Source organism: Manacus vitellinus, unplaced genomic scaffold, assembly GCF_001715985.3.
Source record: "Manacus vitellinus isolate BGI_N305 unplaced genomic scaffold, ASM171598v3 scaffold_24_pilon, whole genome shotgun sequence".
Lineage (NCBI taxonomy): Eukaryota > Metazoa > Chordata > Aves > Passeriformes > Pipridae > Manacus > Manacus vitellinus.
Window position 1 is genome coordinate 636,538 of NW_021939798.1, and position 19,472 is coordinate 656,009.

The 19,472-nt window shown below is 44.6% G+C and overlaps 1 protein-coding gene and 1 long non-coding RNA gene across 10 annotated transcripts in view; one reads left to right on the top strand and one right to left on the bottom strand.

Moving 5' to 3' along the window:
• LOC108639774 overlaps positions 1-12,455 on the top strand; it is a 53,729-nt gene extending 41,274 nt beyond the window's left edge. For all 9 annotated transcript variants that reach the window (XR_003915819.1, XR_003915816.1, XR_003915818.1 and 6 more), the window contains 2 exons: positions 9,181-9,297; positions 12,314-12,455. This is a non-coding gene — a long non-coding RNA (uncharacterized LOC108639774). The remainder of the gene's footprint in view (positions 1-9,180; positions 9,298-12,313) is intronic.
• LOC103766652 (myosin heavy chain, skeletal muscle, adult-like) lies at positions 799-18,636 on the bottom strand. The gene is made up of 38 exons (XM_018073094.2): positions 18,406-18,636; positions 18,176-18,319; positions 17,928-18,084; positions 17,327-17,354; positions 17,114-17,228; positions 16,936-17,028; positions 16,743-16,806; positions 16,552-16,650; positions 16,347-16,450; positions 16,122-16,260; positions 15,068-15,186; positions 14,817-14,966; positions 14,155-14,325; positions 12,524-12,833; positions 12,341-12,417; positions 10,589-10,676; positions 10,368-10,485; positions 9,970-10,093; positions 9,381-9,517; positions 9,035-9,290; positions 6,970-7,212; positions 6,688-6,864; positions 6,458-6,603; positions 6,280-6,370; positions 5,803-6,192; positions 5,369-5,495; positions 5,156-5,274; positions 4,706-4,902; positions 4,172-4,355; positions 3,920-4,085; positions 3,632-3,756; positions 3,130-3,438; positions 2,826-3,029; positions 2,453-2,578; positions 2,190-2,360; positions 1,997-2,101; positions 1,778-1,873; positions 799-1,073 (listed from the first exon to the last, which is right to left on the bottom strand). The coding sequence occupies exons 1-38, from the start codon at positions 18,610-18,612 to the stop codon at positions 921-923; spliced, it is 5,829 nt and encodes a 1,942-aa protein (XP_017928583.1). The 5' UTR covers positions 18,613-18,636; the 3' UTR covers positions 799-920.
• Positions 18,637-19,472: the final 836 nt, after the last annotated feature.

Consider the following 19,472-nt stretch of genomic DNA (forward strand, 5'->3'; position numbering starts at 1 on the left):
AGCACTGACAGCACTGACAGAAGTTCTGCTCACCAATGCTCACAAGGGACAGTAATGGGAGGAAGGAATGGAGGGCTGCACCCATCTGTTTTCTTCTTTTCTCTTGTCTGAGACAGTGCCATGTGCAGCCTGTTGTGCAGGAGGTGCCAAGGCTGACCTCTGAGGTGATCGTTGAGGAGGTGTGTTGGTGCATGTGCTGTGCGAGAGGTGGGTACTAAGGGAGAGTCCTTCCAGCACGGGGCCCCAGGCGGGGCTCTGCTGTTTGCCCACTAAGAGGAAACTGGGAGCAGGTGGTGGCAGCAGCTGAGGGGATCCAGGGTAAGGGAGATGGCACAATGTAGAGACACTGTCAGTACGCAGTGACCAAAATTGTCTCTTTCAAGGGACTGTTGGTCCTTGATGGTGCAGTGCACTGTAACCTCTGATTGCTTGGGGTAGGCGTTTAGGGTTTGTGAGTGGCAGCATCAGAAACATGGGCAGGGAAAGGAAAAAGGACAGGAGATCACCCTCTCTTGCCTCTCCCATGGGAAGGAACTTGTGCTGAAAGGACAATGAGAGAAGCATTAGGAGCACGTGAAGGCAGGAGCAGGACAAGGAGCTGCTGGAGACAAAAGAGAGCGCAGGCTGGATTTTCAGGAATCTCCACAGGAATGGCCAGATTCTAAGTTTGCAGGTCCTCAGTCCAACATTTGCATCAGCTCCCCTTTCCTAACCAGGAAAAAGTAAGGAGTCTTCTTCTCCAATGCAATATCCCGAGTATGGTGAGAAAACCAAACCCAAAGAAGGCACTGGTCATGGTGTGTTTGCAGAGGAATCTACTCTTTATTCACTAGACACTGAGGTGGGTACATTGCAGAAGGAAGTGACAAAGGGTTCACATTTTGTGCAGCCCGCAGGTCACTTTGTACCTCATGACAATCTCACTCTTCCTCTTCTATCCTCCTATGAAACTCCCGACTCTTGGCTCGGAGCTTGTTGACCTGTGACTCTGCAATGTCAGCCCGTTCCTCGGCTTCCTCCAGCTCGTGCTGGATCTTGCGGAACTTGGAGAGGTTGACATTGGAGAGCTGCTCCTGGGAGAGAGAAGGAGTTGGTGGTGAGGAGCCCAGGGCAGGGGTGTCACTGCTCCTGTGCCTTGGCCTGGGGGAGGGCACAAACTTCCATCCACCACCCACCACAGCTTATCCGTGAGTCTCAGTGAGATCCTTGAAAACTCCTCAGTGCCCCTCTCACAGACCCCCCTCACTGAGTCCAGAAGCCTTTGTCTGGGCTGGGCTGTTTGCCACAGTGAAGAAGCCACGCTCAGCCAATCATAAATTCAGGGACTGCAGGATTGCCTCAGTTCCTCCCTGAGTGCTGCACGCCCAGAAACAGGCAAAGGGTCCCTGCACAATTCTAAGAGCTGAACACAAAGTGGCTTGGGAGGATACTTCCAACACCTTCTCTGTCTGCTATCAAAAATTTGAAACTAAGTTATTTTCAAAACTTCTTAATGTACTGTACTGTCCTTACCATTAATAAGACTCCTTCTTACAGGCTGCTTTGTTGTCCTGATGCAGAAAATGCTGTGTGCATTTGCCCTCTTATTAGTCTTGTTAGTGACTCATTGATTTCATTCTCCATGTGAGGCTGATTTAGGAGCCTTTCAGAGAACTTGAAGAACTCCATTATTGACCAGTGACACCTTCCAACTTTCTTCTATTGGGCCAAGCTTCCTCAGTGGCCAAGCTACCCTCTTGGAAAGTGTTTCTTGCCAAGCACTCAGAGTGATACTTACAGCCTCCTCAGATTGTCTCTTGTAGGATTTCACCTTCATTTGCAGCTTGTCCACCAGATCCTGTAGCCTGAGAATATTCTTTCGGTCTTCCTCAGACTAAAGCAGTTAGCAAACAGGAAAGAGTGTGAATTGTTTCCCCCACTGTGGCAGGTAGCAATTCCCCTTGGCAATCAGGTGCAAACACTTTCAGTTTTTGCAGATGCCCACAGGGGCCATTACCTGGTAGGTGAGTTCCTTCACCCTCCTCTCGTACTTGCGCACACCCTTCACGGCTTCAGCGCTGCGCTTCTGCTCAGCATCAACCTCCCCTTCCAGCTCCCGCACCTGCAATGAGAAGCCCGTCCCTGCAGCTTCCCTGGGGGTGTCTCTCCAAGAGATGGGGTCACTCATGCACCAACACAGCCCTACTCACCCTGGCCTCCAGCTTCTGGATTTGCTTCTTGCCTCCCTTCAGGGCCAACTGCTCGGCCTCTTCCAGACGAAGCTGCAGGTCCTTCACCGTCTGGTCCAGGTTCTTCTTCATCCTCTCCAGGTGGGCACTGGTGTCCTGCTCCTTCTTCAGCTCTTCTGCCATCATGGCCGCCTGAGCAGAGCAAAAGGTCAAAGCCCTTGTGGGGCTGGAGACATTTTGGGGAGAATACATCCCCATCAGCAATGAAAGGAGCCCCGACTCACATCTGTGATGGCCTTCTTGGCCTTCTCTTCAGCATTGCGGGCCTCCTGGATCGTATCCTCCATTTCGCTCTGAATCTGAGAAATGTCTGTCTCCAGCTTCTTCTTGGTGTTGATCAAGCTGGTGTTCTGTGCAACAGGAAAGACAGGAATGGTGCTGTCAGTCCAAATGCCTGCACACCAAGGTCTGAAAGTGCAAGTAGAGTTTAGGAAAAATTTTTAATGCAAGAGACTTGCATTAAACTGGGTATTGGAGGCTGGCTGGAGGGACAGCACATTTCATCAGGTGTTTACACAGTAATCACTTACAAGGTGCGGGACAATCTCCCTCTTTTTTATCCTTTGTGGATGGGATTAATTTCCAGCAATGCCTGACCTGGGTGTGGAGGAGCTGTGCACGTTCAGTGGCATCCAGGAGCTCCTGCTCAGCCAGTTTCCTCGACCGCTCCGTCTGCTCCAGGGCTGCCCGTAGCTCCTCAACTTCAGCCTGCAGCAGGTTTGCTCTGCGCTCCACCATGGCCACCTGCTCCTTCAGGTCATCCTGGGTCCTGAGAGCATCGTCCAAGTGGATCTGGGTGTCCTGTAAGAGAGACAAGAGGAATTACATCGTGTCAGTGTGCGCTTGAGGGCCAAAAATGTCGGGGATCTTATTTCTCTTTCTGCAGCTCTGCTGAACAGACCTTGAGCACTCCCTGTGCATTTCTCAGGTTCTTTTGTGTCTCTGCAGCCACACGGTTGGCGTGGCTGAGCTGGATCTCCATTTCATTCAGGTCTCCCTCCATCTTCTTCTTCAGCCTCAGGGCTTCATTCCTGCTCCTGATCTCAGCATCCAGGCTGCTCTGCAAGGACTCCACAATTCTGAGGTGGTTCCTCTTCAGCTGGTCAATCTCCTCATCTTTCTCTGCTATCTTCCTGTCAATCTCAGACTTCACCTGGTTGAGCTCCAGCTGCAGGCGCAGGATCTTCCCCTCTTCGTGTTCCAGAGAGGCCTGGACAAGTGGACACAAACATGGGGAACACTGATAAACCTACTGCTTGCTTTCTAGGGAATTAGAGAATATTCCAGGAAATCTCAGCTGGCTGCCCTCCGCAGCCAGAACAGAGCAGAAGCAAGGCCTTTTTAGCATTGTTTCTGCCTTGCTCACACATTTAGTGCAGACAGCAATGATTCTGGCCAGGTACCTCAGCTTCCTCCAGAGCAGCCTGGATTTCAGATTTCTCCTGCTCAACTTGCTTCTTGACTTTCTCCAGCTCATGAATTGCCTTTCCTCCCTCCGCAATCTGCTCCGTGAGGTCGGAAATCTCCTCTGTGGGAACAAAGACCAATGGCTTGCTCAGGCCCAGAGCAGAATGGGAAGGGCCCTGTCCCACCAGGGTGACAGGCATCTTTGCAGAGCTGCAGGCACAGACCCCGCAGCAATGCTCAGCTGGTGAGAAAGCCCATCCCGGAGCAGAGGGCCAGGGACATACGCTGCAAGTTCTTGTTCTCCCGCTTCATTGTTTCCAGGTGGTCCAAGGACTCCTCATAGGCATTCTTCATCTTAAACAGCTCCGTGCTGAGGGAGCGAGACTCCTTCTGGGAGGCCTCCAGCTCAGCCTGCGTTTCCTCATACTTCTGCTTCCATTCTGCCAGGATCTGAAGAGAAACGGGGCGTGAGTAGGGATGTGGCCATCCCAGGGGGAGGCTCTGCCCAGGAGTCCCAGGGCTGGAGCCCAAAAGACCTTGTCAAAGTTCTTCTGCTTCTTGTCCAGAGCAGCGCAGGCAGCATTGGATCGCTCCACATCAATCATCAGGTCCTCCACTTCATTCTGCAGCCTCTGCTTTGTCTTTTCCAGGGAGGCACACTTGGCATTGACAGCTTCGACGTGTTCCTCTGCATCCTGCAGGCGCTGTGCCAGCTTCTTCCTGGGAGGAGATAAGCACAGTGGCAGCTTAGAGCTTAGAAGAGAGTCAGTTCTGCACTGCCATGAGAGGGCAGTTGATCACTTTGGGGGTTTTGAGCTGAGCACTTTTCACAGATCCTAAAGGATCTGTCCTTTCTGTGTGCATTAGGCCTATCTTTGCACTTCTAGCCCTAAAGCCTATGCCTTCCCTTCCAATATACACTTTTTTTCTCCTCCCTTCTCTCCCCTTCACCACAAAGACAGTATACCCCTGCCTTCATCCTAACCCTATCTCAGCCCACTCAGAGACTCCCATTTCCCTTGACCGCTCTCAGTCTTCTGCAGTCATTTCTCATCCCACTCCCCATGTACTTGGCCTCCTCGAGCTCCTCCGTGCGCTGAATCGCGTCCGTCTCGTATTTGGTTCTCCACTGGGCCACTTCGCTGTTGGCCTTGGACAGGGCGCGCTGCAGCTCCCCCTTGGCTTCCTGCTCCTCCTCATATTGTTCCCGGAGCAAGTCACAGTCGTGGCGAGCGGACTGCAGGGCGTGGGCCAGGGCGTTCTTGGCCTTGGGGAAAAACATTGCAATAATGACTAAATGTATCCTGGGAAATTTTCTCTTGACACTGATATATATCCACAGAAATAGCAATTAAGTGGCTGCAAGATAAAAAGTTGAGAGTCCTGTGCTGATAGGCCCTAGATTGCATGACCTGGGGAGATGGTTTGAACTTTTAATTGGATCACCTTTTGAAGTATTGGGCATCTCATCAGAATTAATGTTATGTCAAAGATTTTATCTGTAACCTATATATCTTCACCTTTATTTCTTCTTCTAGTTGCCGCTTCAGTTCTTCAATCTGCTGGGTGAAAGCCTGTTTTCCTCTAGTCAGCTGAGAAATTAGAGCATCTTTTTCCTCCACCTGGCGTCCATATTCACCTGGAAAAGTTTGTAGTTGAGAAAACATTTTAATAGCCAAGAAAATAATTTATGGAGTTCTACCATTTCCAAATTAGAGGTGGAAGTGCTGTACCAGATTCTGTCTGTAGACGAGCTCTTTGAGCACTAAGATCGCTGATCATGCGCTGATTCTGCTCCTCCTTTGTTTTATATTCACTCAGCTGGTCTTCCAGGGTGCGGCACATCTTTTCCAGGTTTGCCTATGTATCAGTCACAAGAAAATATATATAAGAAAATATGTAAGTAAATATATATATTACATTTATATATCTCTCTATATATCTATATATAAGAAAATAGAGAAAATGTCTTGATCCTTCCTTCTTTACAGGAGGAAAATATATCCAGAAGATGCAGTTAACATGTCTGGGGACTCTGTGCATACACCCATAGTTCTGCACATTAGATTTGGAAAAATCACTTATAACCTGATACTAGTTAAAAAAATATAAAATTAAACAAAATCATCACATTGCTCCCAAATTCCTAATAAAAATATTTGTGTACCTTGGCTTTTGAGACAGACTCTATATTACTGGCTAAGTCATCAATCTCCATCTTGAGCTCGCTCTTCTCCTTCTCCAGCTTCTGCTTGACGCGCTGCAGGTTGTCGATCTGCTCCCCCAGCTCAGCTGTGCTGTCCGCGTGCTTCTTGCGCAGGGCGGCAGCCGTGGCTTCGTGCTGCAGCGTGGCCTCTTCGAGGTCCCGGCGCATCTTCTGGAATTCTGCCTCCCGCTTCTTGTTCATCTCCACCTGAGCTGCCGTCGCCCCTCCTGCTTCTTCCAGGCGCTCGCTGATCTCCTCCAGCTCCCTGGACAGGTCAGCCCGATGCTTCTCTGCTTTAGCGCGAGAGGTTCGCTCGGCCTCGATTTCCTCCTCCAGTTCCTCAATACGGGCCTGGAGAACACGAGGGACCCTTCACGCCCGTGCCCTCCTCCTCCCTGAGCCGAGCCTGGGGCAGGCAGGGGAAGGGCAGACACTTGCCTGCAGCTCCTTGATCTTCTTCTGTAGTTGCATGCCCAGAAGTTGTTCATCCTCGATTTTGCTCTGGATCTGGCTGATTTCAAAGTCTTTCCTTTGGGCAAAGCAAAGTGGGTTACAGCTCAAAGGAAAAAGACAAGAGCTGCAGCCCAGCACTGAGGTGCCCCAGGGCCACACTTACTTCTTCAGTTTCTCATCCAGCTGCTGCTTATCATTCTCCAGATCCATGATGCTGTCCTGGGCCAGCTTCAGGTCTCCTTCCAGTTTCCTCTTGGCTCTCTCCAGGTCCATGCGCAGTTTCTTCTCTTGCTCCAGGGACCCTTCCAGCTACACAGAACAAGGCCATCAGTGCTCCACCAGCCAGCTCAAACTCCATACCTGTCTGTTCCTGCTGTGTGTCCGTGGGCTTACATCGTCCACTTGCTGCTCCAGTTTGGTCTTGGCTTTGGTCAGTGTATTGACTTTGTCCTCCTCTGCCTGCAGGTCATCCAGGGTCTGCTGATGGGCCTCTTGGAGGGCTTTCTTCTCTTTTGTCAGCTTGACGATGGTCTCGTCCAGGGCTGCCATCTCCTCTGTGAGGTTTTTCACCTTTAGGAAGAAGGGAGCAAGTGTAAATCAAGGAAATAGATACAGAAGTCCTGGAACAGCACGGGGCTTTTTTCTGGAGTGTGGGTGAGATTTTCTGCCTCGTACCTTGTTTTCAGTGGCGTGCTTTTCCTTCTCCACCTTGGCCAGTGTTAGCTCAAGGTCATCGATATCTTTCTTCAGCTCTGAACATTCATCCTCCAGTTTTCTCTTCTTGGCTGTCAGCTCAGCATTGATTTCCTCCTCATCCTCAGCCCTTTCAGTCACTTCCTTAACTTTGGCTTCCAACTGGATTTTGGTTTTGATGAGTTGGTCACACCTTTCCTCAGCATCAGCCAAAGCATCAGCTTCCTGGTGGGAAAATGCCATTGTTAGGGATACACTTTTTGAGGGAATATTGAGATTCTTACCTGCATAATTCAGAGTCCTGGATAGCAGTTTTGTATTTAAAAATTTGATACATGTTCCAATAAAATGACATATAATATAGAATTGATTTTATATTGTTAGTTTTGAAACAGACTGGCTTTAAATCTTAAACCAAGTAAAATCCTTTTCAATCTACCTCAAAACTTGAGTATTTATATATTTGCGCAGGGTACAGAATCCAAACTTATCCCACAGTATCAAACTCTGGAACAAAGTGCATAAATTCGGTTTTAATCATAGGAATATCTCCCATGTTTGTGAAGTTCTGAGTGATAATTATATGCCAAGATGCGTATAAATACTGAAGACACAATTATCTTGACACCATTCCTGTATTTATTTTTTTTCACCTTACTCTCTTCCTGGAGTAACTGTTTCTGATTTATATTTTCAACACCATTGGCCCCAAAATACTCAGTATCTGTCAGCCTTGTCTCTTCTCTGTGCTACTGTCATCAGCTAAGAAGAAAAAGACCTGCTGGAAAATTTGCCTCCAGGCTTCTTTTCTGCAACATATGTCCTGTGTTATTTGTTATATTTTGTCTCAGGTTTCAGTCCAACAGAAAAAGTATGAAAGAAAAATAGTAATATTAGCAGTGCGTGGATTCTTTCATCTTTTTACAGCTTAAGACTCTTTAAAAAGTGTGGCTTTTTCTATATGTCACGTATGCTGCATAGTATCACTTAGAGGAGTCAGTCTTTTCTATTCTGTGACTGATTTAATTTAGAAAGCACAGCACTGTAACACCGCAGATGTAGCATGTGATTTTGTGTAGTGATTCCCAGTGATGTAGGACGGTGAGTGAGAATATTAAATTCTCTTTCCTCTTAGTTAGTTCATTATTATACCATAGTAAAGTCTGTTACTATCCTGACTATTCAAACCACCACCTAAACTATAAAGAAACAAGTTATCTTGTTCTAGTGGAGAATAAGGAGAGGAAAGTAATGTCTTCTTAAGTTGTCCTGAGAATTCTTAATTATGAGTGTGTAAGGAGAGGCACATTTAGTTTTGGAGACATAGGAAAAAGTACTAGCAAAAGAAACATTTTACAAAGAAAAGTTTCTTGATTGTTCTGATATAAGCAGAAGGGCAGTGAAGGCAGTGGAGGATCAAAAAACAAGTCCTATAAGGAGTGGCTGAGCAAGCTGGGTTTGTTTAGTCTGGAGAAGAGGAGGCTCAGGGGGAACTTCATTGCTCTCTACAACTGCCTGAAAGGAGGGAGTAGTGAGGTGAGGGTTGGTCTCTTCTGCCATGTCTCAAGTGAAATAACGAGAGAAAACAGCCTTAAGTTGTGCCAGAGGAGGTTCAGATTTGATATCAGAAAAAAAATTTTCACTGAAACAGTGGTCAGGCATTGGAATAAGCTGCCCAGGGAGGTGGTAGAGTCATCATCTCTGGAAGTGTTCAACAGGAGTCTGGATGTGGCACTTGGGAATACGGTTTAGGAGGGATTATGGTGGTGCTGGGCTGATGGTTGGAGCAGATGATCTTGAAGGTCTCTTCCAGCTGTGATTAGTCTGCGACTCTGAGAAATGCTAAGAGAGCTCAGCATACACCATAGAAAGTCTCATCCAGGTAATATGCTGGCAGTCCTTATTAAAGCTTGTAAGAGCACCACTTAAAGAATCAAAATTGAACAGAGCTAAATTGTAGTTTCTATGTGTCTTTTGAAAGTGTAATTGTAAATATCAACTTGATAGTCACAGCAGAGTTGGGATAAAACACGCTGGCGATACTCACAGCCTGCACTTGGAGCTGCAGATCATTTTTCTCCTGCACCAGTTTCACCATTTTTTCCTCCAGCTCCTTCCGCTTTGCCTCAGACTTCGCAAGTTCTTCCTTAGTTTTCTCAAACTCTTGTTTCATGTTGGCCATCTCCTTCTCAGACTCTGCACTCTTCAGCAAGGGCTTGATCTTGAAGAACAGCTTCATCCAGGGCCAGTGTTTGACATTCATGAATGCACGAATGTTGTACTGGATGCAGAAGATGGACTCTCTGAAAGGTAAGTCAAATTATTATTCAATATTTATACTGTGATGACACAATAAGCCAAGTAGGGTGAACCTGATTTGAAGAGAAGCCTACCTTCTCTCCACCATTCTCTGGTACTCCACCCTCATCAGGTAACCCCTGCATCTGGCCTGTGTGCGGGTGATGAGCTGTGCCAGCTTTTCATCCCTCATCTCCTCCAGAAGGCCTACAAGCCCAGCTTTGAAGAACACCTTAGGTAAGAACATGAAAATAGGTGCAGTGTATGTGCTTGTTCAGGGTAACCTGGTGCCCTTCCCCCCATGACAGACACTATGGGAAGTTAAGAGAAAGAGCAAAACCACAAAGAATACATGTAGTGCCCGACTCTTTTGTAACTCCAAGCTTCTGGTTATCTGCAGCTGAGGAACTATAATAGCCAGATATTTTGCTTTTATTTGTATTAACCCTTGATTCTTTCATTCTGCAAGTTTGTCTTGAATTAGGAACACTTATTTAACCCTTAATTAAACCATCCTATGGCAATGAATTTCAGTTTATTCAAATGTTGAGTAAAAAACTACTTGATTGATTTCTTTTACATACACCATTGGATCATTTCACATACTATCTGGAGTAACTGAGTGTCAGTCTCAAGCCATGCAAACCAAAAACCCATGGTACTTGAAGCAAGTAGATCTTATACCTTAGTGTGACCAAATTTGTATTGAGTGTGGTCTATATCAATTGATCCAAGAAGTTTCTCACAAGCCTTCTTGCTGTCAATGAACTGTCCCTCTGGGATAGCACTGGCATTTAATACTTTGTATCTGAGGAAGAAAATAGAAGGATTTGCTTTGGACTCAATGATCTTAAGGGTCTTTTCCAACCTAAATGATTCTATAATTCTATGAATATGAAGAGGTCTGTTGTTGAGACCACCTGGCTGCTACGTGGAAAGAAAGAGTCTAAGAACAGTTGAGAATATAACAGCACTTATTATACTGAAACTATAGGGAAGGCTTTAGGCACAGGAGGGAAAAATTAAATTTCACAAGCTACTCAAGATGGGCAAAGTGATCCAGTAAGGGGATGAAGTCTGACCTCTGTTTAAAATCTGCATACAGGACTCTGTTGGGAAATCCTTTCCTGCAAATTCTGATCCCTTCCAACACGCCGTTACAGCGCAGCTGGTGCAGCACCAGCTCATGCTCCATGGCACCTGAGCAATGCAGAGCACAAATACACACCATGTTCTGTAACACACAGAGCAAGAGCTGCACCATACTGAGAATATTCAATCAATACACATGTAAACCTCTTACCAGGTGTTTTCGTTTCATTTGGGATGATGCAGCGCACAAAATGGGGGTGGGTGCTCCTCAGGTTGGTCATCAGCTTGTTTAAATTCTCCTGGGAGAGTCATTAAGAAAAGTTGATATTAGCAAACATAATTTCTTCTGTAAGCATCAAGCCCTCTGAAATGAGATGTACACAAGTGAGCAGAACCCTGAACTGAAGCCCTCTGCATCAGGTTTTCTGACTTTCCACAGATCTTTGCTGTTATTAACTTAATGTATGAAGTTATTCTGAGTAATCTGTAGAAAATATTGTACTCTTAAACATAGAATTGTAATACATTTCACTGACTCTAGTGGAATGCCTTTATCAGAAATTATATCCACAGGATGTACTCAGAGAGATAAAGTAGTATTCCTATGAGGCAATGAGTGGGAAGCATTCTGCAGGAGGCATCAAAGCTGGGTCATATGGAGCACACTAAATAAAACCTTCTTTTTTTCCCTACTAAAAGCTGAAGGAAAAAAACCAGTTTTATATGTCTAGAATATACATTTATCTTGTATGGCAAAGTGAGATGAATCCCATCCGTTGTTTTGTAATTGATATTTGTATAGTTATTTATAAAAAATTATTGTCTATAATTAGGGGAGGGAAGCAGGTGCTTCTAGAGGACACCACAAAGCATGTAAATAAAACAGAGAAAACATTAGGATGCATAAAAATTAACATATCTAAACAAGAGGGATAGTGGAACAAAATTTAAAAACATAACAGAAATGCAACCCAAATGCACCAAACAATAGTTCTCTTACAACATTACCTCCTAAAGTCTTATGACCTTTAGACATAGACTTTTTGCATTATTTTTAAATGATACAGGCAGTACAGCTATGATAATTGCCCCAGAGGGTGGTTGGACATCGAACAGCCTCCCCAGGGCAGTGATCATGGCCCCAAGACTGCCAGAGCTCAAGGAGTGTTTGGACAATGCTCTCAGGGACAAGATGGAATAGTTTGGGTGTCCTGGGCAGGGCCAGGACTGGATGATCCCGATGGGTCCTCTCCAGTTCAGCATATTCTACAATTCTATGATTATTTTTTGGGGGGCATATGCACATGCCCATGTCCTGTTTCAGAGCACTGCCTAGAGGCTGTCAGGTGATGAATCATATGACAGCAGACCTGTAGAAAAAATTAAGCAATATTAAGAAGGGAGGCATACATGAAGGATGAAAAAGGTAATACCTCAGGAGACAGGAGGTATTTCACCTGGAGGAGATGTATGGAGCAGTCAGGAAGCAAGACTTGGTTATGACAAAGGACTGTGAAGTATCGACATCTTAAAAATCCATAACTCAAGGAGTGATAGTATTTCAAGTATAAGAAATTGATCCTTGAGTCAGACAGAAAAATTAGACATATAAATGGAGTAAACAGGTCAAAAGTGGCCAGAATGTTGTAAAAGGGCAATAACACCTTCTGAAACCAGAGGCGGGCATCTGGAGGAAATCTGGTCTATTTTAAGTATATTTTAGACATTTTTTTCTATGACATTCTTCCATCTAGAAATATCATCCTCGGACAAGTGGGCAAATAGAAAAGCTGTGCATTCAGTGGAATGGAGTATGAGTAGATTACACTGGATTTATTCCTAGTAAAATGTGGCCCAAGAACTTCAGGATCTTTTAAAAGAACTAAAACAAAAAAAGACAAACCATAGTGATTGGTGAGTTTACTCCTTATCTTAGGAAGAAAGAGTGAAGTCTCTACTCTACCCGGAAAAGAGCCGAGACAGTCTGGAAAGAAGAACCCTTCTTCTTGGCACCTTTCTTGCCTGCACCGCTGGCCTCAGCTAAATTAAAAATAAATAAAACAGATTTTAGATTTTTGCTTTTGCCTTTTATTATTCCTTTTTGTAAGCTGTACATCAGTGAAAATATGGGATTCATAGAACCAACCTGATTCTGCTCCACCATAGTTGGCAAAGAGTAAGGCCAGGGTCTTGACAGATGATTTCTGGTACAGCCCAATGACAGTTTCATTCAGGGGGTCCTTGTTCTTCTCCAGCCACCCAGTGATGTTGTAGTCCACTGTGCCAGCGTAGTGCACCAGGGAGAAGTGGGCCTCAACCTTGCCTTTGGTAGGTTTGGGCTTCTGGAAGTTGCTGGACTTGCCCAGGTGCTGGTCATAGAGCTTGTTCTTGAAAGAGGTGTCAGTTGCCTTGGGGAACATGCACTCCTCTTCCAGGATGGAGAAGATGCCCATTGGCTGGGAGAAATCACAAGGGTGACAGATTGTAATTTAGCTTTCAGGGCAATAATGACCTTCATGTAGACACAGTAATGGAACACAGATTGAGATACACATCAGAAAATATTAATATTTAATTACATTTTCTTCTAGAAGGTGGGATTGAATACATTGATACCTATATTTTTAATACAAAATTAACTATAAAGAATAATAGAAATTAATTTAGTTTGTGTGGAGAATGTGCTTTATAATATCAGAGCACTACCTTCTTATGTGGTGGGACTGAGAGCAAAAACAGATGTATTAGACACATTGAACATGAGCCGAAAATACACCATTGCAGCAAAGGCAGACAACTCATCCTCAGCTGCATTCTGTTGCTAATGGGAGTCCATCCTTCCTCTCTAATCAGCTCTGATGAGAAACATCTGGAGTGCTGTTCTAGCTCTTGGCTACTCCCACGGACATAGTAGAGTGAGCCCAGTGAGAGGCCACAGATATATTTAATGATCGGAATACCTGACATGCAAAAATAAGCTGACAGAACTGTCCTGCATGGAATGAGAAGGGTCTGGGAGATCTTATCAATCTATATAAATACCTAATGGGAGGGAGAGAAGAGAGAGCTCAGTGATGTCCTGTGATAGGACAAGAAGAAAGAGGCATGATCCACCAAATTCCATTTAATGAGAAGAAAAACCTTCTTTACTGTGAAGATGGTCCAGAGTTAGAACAAGTTCCCTGTGGCATCTGCACCCTTGGAGATATTAAAAATCCAAGTGGACATGGTCCTGAGTAAACTGCTCTAGCTGACCCTGCCTTGAACAAGCGGCTTGGGTTAAGTGATGCCCAGAGCTGATTCTGTGATTCCAACTACTCATCATTTGCCAGCTACTGAACTTGCCATCTCATGTGCAGTACAACTGCCTTCACACTGTTAGTCAAAGGAGGTACCTGCAAGTGTGACTGTGTACTGACAGTTATTTATGTGTGTCCATCCTCTGCGTCCATTTTGAAAAGATGCAGCTGTTCTGCTGTACAAGCACTCTTGTCAGAGCTGAAAGGTGAGGAGGGTACACTGACCTGGAAATTGGCTCTAGCTGGTTTGGAAGAACACACTTTTGGGGAGTTAATCAAACTTTTTGTGCTTGGAAAGAGATCAGTCACACATCTGCCACGATTTCCTTCATTTCTCACTTAACAGAAAAAGTAAACTATGGGGCAAGGTATTTTGAATAAGAAATACAGAATACTTGCACAGGAACATGGAAGATCCCTTTGAACAATGAGACCACAGAGTTTTTCTGCATGTAACTCATTTGAACAGGTAGGATACCTTTTCAATGAGCTCAATGCAGGCAGCCAGGTCCATCCCAAAGTCAATGAATGTCCATTCAATTCCCTCCTTCTTGTACTCCTCCTGCTCCAGCACGAACATGTGGTGGTTGAAGAACTGCTGCAGTTTCTCATTGGTGAAGTTGATGCACAGCTGCTCAAAGCTGTTGAACTGGAAATAAAATAAGAAGGATACATATTGAAAGATGCAGCAATAATTGCAAAACTTCCTTTAAATCTAAGGAATGGAGTTATCTTGGCTTCATTGTGTGCATTTCTTCAGTCTGCTTTTTGACTACATAATGAAAAAGAGAAAGGCATCAAATTAATTGTCCACAAGGAATTTTTTTTCATTAATAATATACCAAGTAAGTTACAGGAAGAAGAAACACAAGCTTAGGACTATCGTGGTGTACATATTTTTATATTATCTTGTCCCTGACTATATAACCAAGGAATTTTTCTGATTGGACCTTTCTGTACTTTTGAGTTTTCACATCTTGAAATAAGACAAGTCTTTTGAAAAGTCATTTTTTAATTCATAACAAAAAAGAAAAATAACACTAATCATCTGATAATATTATGTCTTCTTTAAAATGTGTCTCAAGTTGATCATAACATTCAGCTGTCACTTCCAAGTAGCTCTTACTGAATCTTACTTACATCAAAGATCTCAAAGCCAGCAATGTCCAGCACACCAATGAAGTACTGCCTGGGCTGCTTCGTGTCCAGCTGTTGGTTGATGCGAACAACCATCCACAGGAACATCTTCTCATAGACAGCCTTTGCCAGGGCACCCACTGAATTATGCACCTATAGGAAAAAATAAATGCCTGGCATTACCATACAGGGCAGAGGAAAATCAACATGATATTAATTCTAAACATGGTTAGAGGCTACAACATGTTTCTTACCTGCTGTGCTGTTTGACCCTTAGTCACATATTCATTCCCCACCTTGACTCGGGGGTAGCAGAGGGCCTTGAGCATGTCAGCTGAGTTCAGGCCCATCAGGTAGGCAGCCTTGTCAGCAACTGAAAAGGCAAAGGAAAAAGGAAGAATTTAACATCCAGTAAATTTTGAATCCTGGAGCAGCCTTCCCAGGATTCAGCCTAAAGGCTACATGGTTCAGATTTCTGTTCTTTGAAAACTTTTGATAGGCTCTCCAAAAGGGAATCTTGACAACTTCACACTTGTCATTATGCATATTGAGCTTTTCTAAAACAATTTATGTTTTAAAATCTTCCCTGGAACATGTAGAAAGTGATGATGTTTCCAAAAGTCTCCTGGCACTGAATTGAAAAATTAAGCTTGTTAGTCTGAAAGCTCGTAGTGCACGTGGAGCTGCAGTGACAACAACCAGGTACTGATCTGCATTCAGGTGATCTAGACCACACAATATTTAGTATGGAACACAGAGACAATATCTCTGTTCTCTTTCAGATCCAGAACCCTTTCTGAGCTTTTGTTTCTGATGTTCAGTAAAACTAATTGGGCTTCATCCTGTTACCTATGGTGCTCCCCACCTCCTGCCTTGTCCTTTAGCAAGAGGAGGTGTTGCTCACAGAATTGGAGACAGAGGTTGTAGGTCCCACGAAGGAGAGGAATCAAATACACCTTTACCGCTGCCTTCCCCTCGTGTTGGATGGGGGAAGACAAATGGGAACGTAGTCCCTCTCATGTTAGAACTGAATCACTGGGTTGTTTCACAGTTGCAAGCCATATTCCAACAAAGGCATGACTAAAGGAACATCCATCACTCCTGACTTCCTGGACGTTTATACTGCTAACTGTTCATAGCATAAGATACATAAATCCTGAAATAAGGGAACTTGGTGTACTAAGGACAAGGGACAGGGTTTTTTCCTGGCTGACTAATTTTCTTGGGATCCTAAAGTCCAAAAATTAACAACTTTTGCTGTCTTCCACAGTGGCTTACAGAAGGGTTAATTATTGAGCTCAATAGTACCTTCTGTGCCTTCAGGCTCTGCCTGTTCCTCTCTTGGTTTCTGCTTGAACTTCAGGTTCCCATAATGCATGACAGCCCCTGTCAGCTTGTAGATGGCTGTTCTCTCATCAGCAGTGAAACCCAGGATGTCAATGGCACTCTGATAATACAATCAGCAAAGTGAAATATTTGTGTGTTATGTGATGTATGACCTATGCCTGTTGACTTGTTTTGTACGTTACTCACATCTGTTGCCATCAACTCCTCCTTGTCATCAATGCTGGGAACACTAATCTCACCTTGACTCACAAAAGGGAAATCATAAGGGTTGGTGGTGATGAGGAGCATTTCTGAAAACAAATGTGTACGTGGGTTAAATTTAATACTTTTTGTAAGGTAGTTGAATCTTACTCAGAGATCTTCCTTCAAAAAGCTCCGTGACGTCTCCTACCAATTAGCTCTGGCTTCTTGTTGGACATGATCTGATAAAAGATGTGGTAGCTTCTTTCCGCCTTGAGCTGGAAAGTGACTCTGGACTTCTCCAGCAGATCTGCCCAGGAAGGTAGAAAGAGTTAGGCACAGCAATGCACATGGAGGTGGGAATTTGGGAAGGGATGGGACCAGTCCAAGAGAGTCTCTTACAAGTTTCAATATCAGCAGAAGCCAGTTTGCCTGTGGCCCCAAAGTGGATTCTGATGAATTTGCCCTGTTAAGGAGAAGCAGCAGCATTTGAATCTGGATGGATTTCTCTGACATCTCCTTTACATGGAGACCTGCTCAGGCATCACTTGTCCTGCCATGAGAGGGAGAGATTTTGTCCAAGTCACCAACTCACAAAGCGCGAGGAGTTGTCGTTCCTCACGGTCTTGGCGTTTCCAAAGGCCTCCAGCAGTGGGTTGGCGCTGATGATTTGATCCTCAAGCGTCCCCTGCAGGGGGAAAATTATTCACCAACTGTGTTGAGTCAACAGGGCAATGACAGCCCAAGTGTCCAGTCTGTTCTTCCTGACTCACCTGCATTTTGCCTGATGTCTGCTCCTCCTTTTTCTTCTCCCCGCTGGCTGCAATTGTTGCAAAGTACTGGATGACACGCTTTGTGTTCACAGTCTTCCCGGCACCGGATTCTCCGCTGTCAGAGCAAGGAGAGAAGCAGAGAGCGTGTGGTCAGGCAGGAGGGGCCCTGGCCCTGGGCAGCCCCTCAGGGACCCGAGCAGGGGGTGTACGTACGTGATCAGGATGGACTGGTTCTCCCGATCTGGGGAAGAGGCAAAATGAGAGCTGTGTTAGCAACTGACCTGGGTAACCCTAAGCTGAGTAGAAGTAGAGGTGTAAATAGAAGCTGGGGATTCTTCAGAAAGTCTAAGACTACCCAGTTCCCTTCTAGGTCCTAACAGTATTAAGAATAAGCCCAAATGGATATATTGAAGAGTCAGGGGCATCTGGACCTAATACAAGCTAAGTATCAATTTTCCCTTGACATAGTTCTCATTACGAAATATAAATGCATTGCCTACCCATGTTCAAAATACTGGATTATATGGAATAATAAATTTCTTATCAGTGAAAAAATGTAGAAAACTGAGTCAAGCACTATTTCTTGTACTGTGCAGTGGGAGAGTATAGAATTTTGTACAATAAAGTGAAAATAATACATTATAGTGAGTCTATGCATGCTTTTGTGTCACTTTCACTTGAAATTATTTGCTGTATAACTCACTCAAGTTCACAATCATGCAGCTCTGTGGTAGTTTTAACTGGCTTGTCACGTGTCCCAGTGAGATCAGCAGGGTTTTTGATTAGACGGCTGTGAGGGAGGTCAAGCACTCACCAGTCAGCATGAACTGATAGGCGTTGTCAGAGATGGAGAAGATGTGTGGAGGGGCCTCCTGGCGCTTCTTGCCTCGGTAGGCCAACACCACCTCCGGGTTGTACACGGGCAGCCACTTGTAGGGGTTGACAGTGACGCAGAAGAGACCCGAGTAGGTCTGCGAGGAAGGAACACAGCACGTTGGCTTCCCCTGGGCCTGGCAGAGCAGTTCCTCCAGCTGCCCAGAGGAAGCTGCTGCTGCCACTTACGTAGATCATCCAGGCTGCGTAACGCTCTTTGAGGTTGTACAGCACAGCGGGTTCGTGGAGGTGGGTCATCATGGCCATGTCCTCAATTTTGTCATACTTGGGAGGGTTCATGGAGTAGACTTGATCTTCCTTCACAGTCAGGGTCTATCAGAGGCAGGACATGCATGGATGTCAGCTAAGATCCCAGAGTGGGAAGAAAATGTGGTCCTTCAGGCTTGTTTTTCACTCACCTCTCCCTTTTCAGTCTTGACAGTGACTTTCCCTGATTCCCTGCTCTGAATTGTCCCTTTCACAAAGGATTCTTTAGGATGAGCCACAAAGACAGATGACTTGGCATCGAAAGGCTTGTTCTGGGCTGCAATTCTCTCCTTTTCTGACTTTCGCAGGTAAGGAGCCGCCTCCCCAAAAACAGCCATCTCAGCATCTCCAGAGGCCATGGCTGCTATTTACGTCTGCTGAGGATACGTCAGCAGATGGCTCTGAGGAGAAACAATATGGCACTGATTACTTACATTTTTTCAAGATTTGGGAAAATGTTTTATCCTATGCCTTGGTTTCTCTTCATACTCTATTTTAACATGAGATAAGTAGAAATTTAATTTTACATCAACCTAGAAAATAAGGGGCTTTCATGTAGTCTAGGTCTTCAAACACTCATTAATGCCCTTTTCAGAACTATGGTTTGGTGCTTTAAGAATACTGTGCCTGTAAGACGAGTGAATTTGTTAAGGAAGTTTCACTAAGACATCGAGACATCGCCATTAGGCAAATTCATTAAAAGGATGAACAATGAAGTAAAACTACTGAAAAACTGTAGTGCAGGTGAACTACAATCTTGGAAAACATTGAATCTGTGGGACATTTACCTACTAAATGTAATGGTGATGCAAAGGTAGTGAGAAATTAATGAATGTTGCTAAAGAAGTTTTCAACTGAAAAAGAAAAGAAGGGCAAGCTTTGTGACATTTTAATATTCTGCTACAATTTAATTTGCTGTGCACATTTGTTTTCATTCACTACAACACTTAAATAATTTCAGCCCCAAAATTCTGACTTAGGTGAAATAAAATTCAAGAATTGAAATTGGAATTGCCAAGGCTGTGTTAAGATCCCAAATAAATACCTACTGAAAAAAATCCAGGAACAGGTGAGTTCTCAAATGTAAAAAACAAAAAAGAGGGTATTTCTTCAGATGATGTATTAAATGTGTAGGTACCTAAATTTAGCCAAGTGCATTTGAAAATTCTCTAGCTACATTAGTAAAATTTATACCATCTTTGTTCATTAGGTAGTAAAT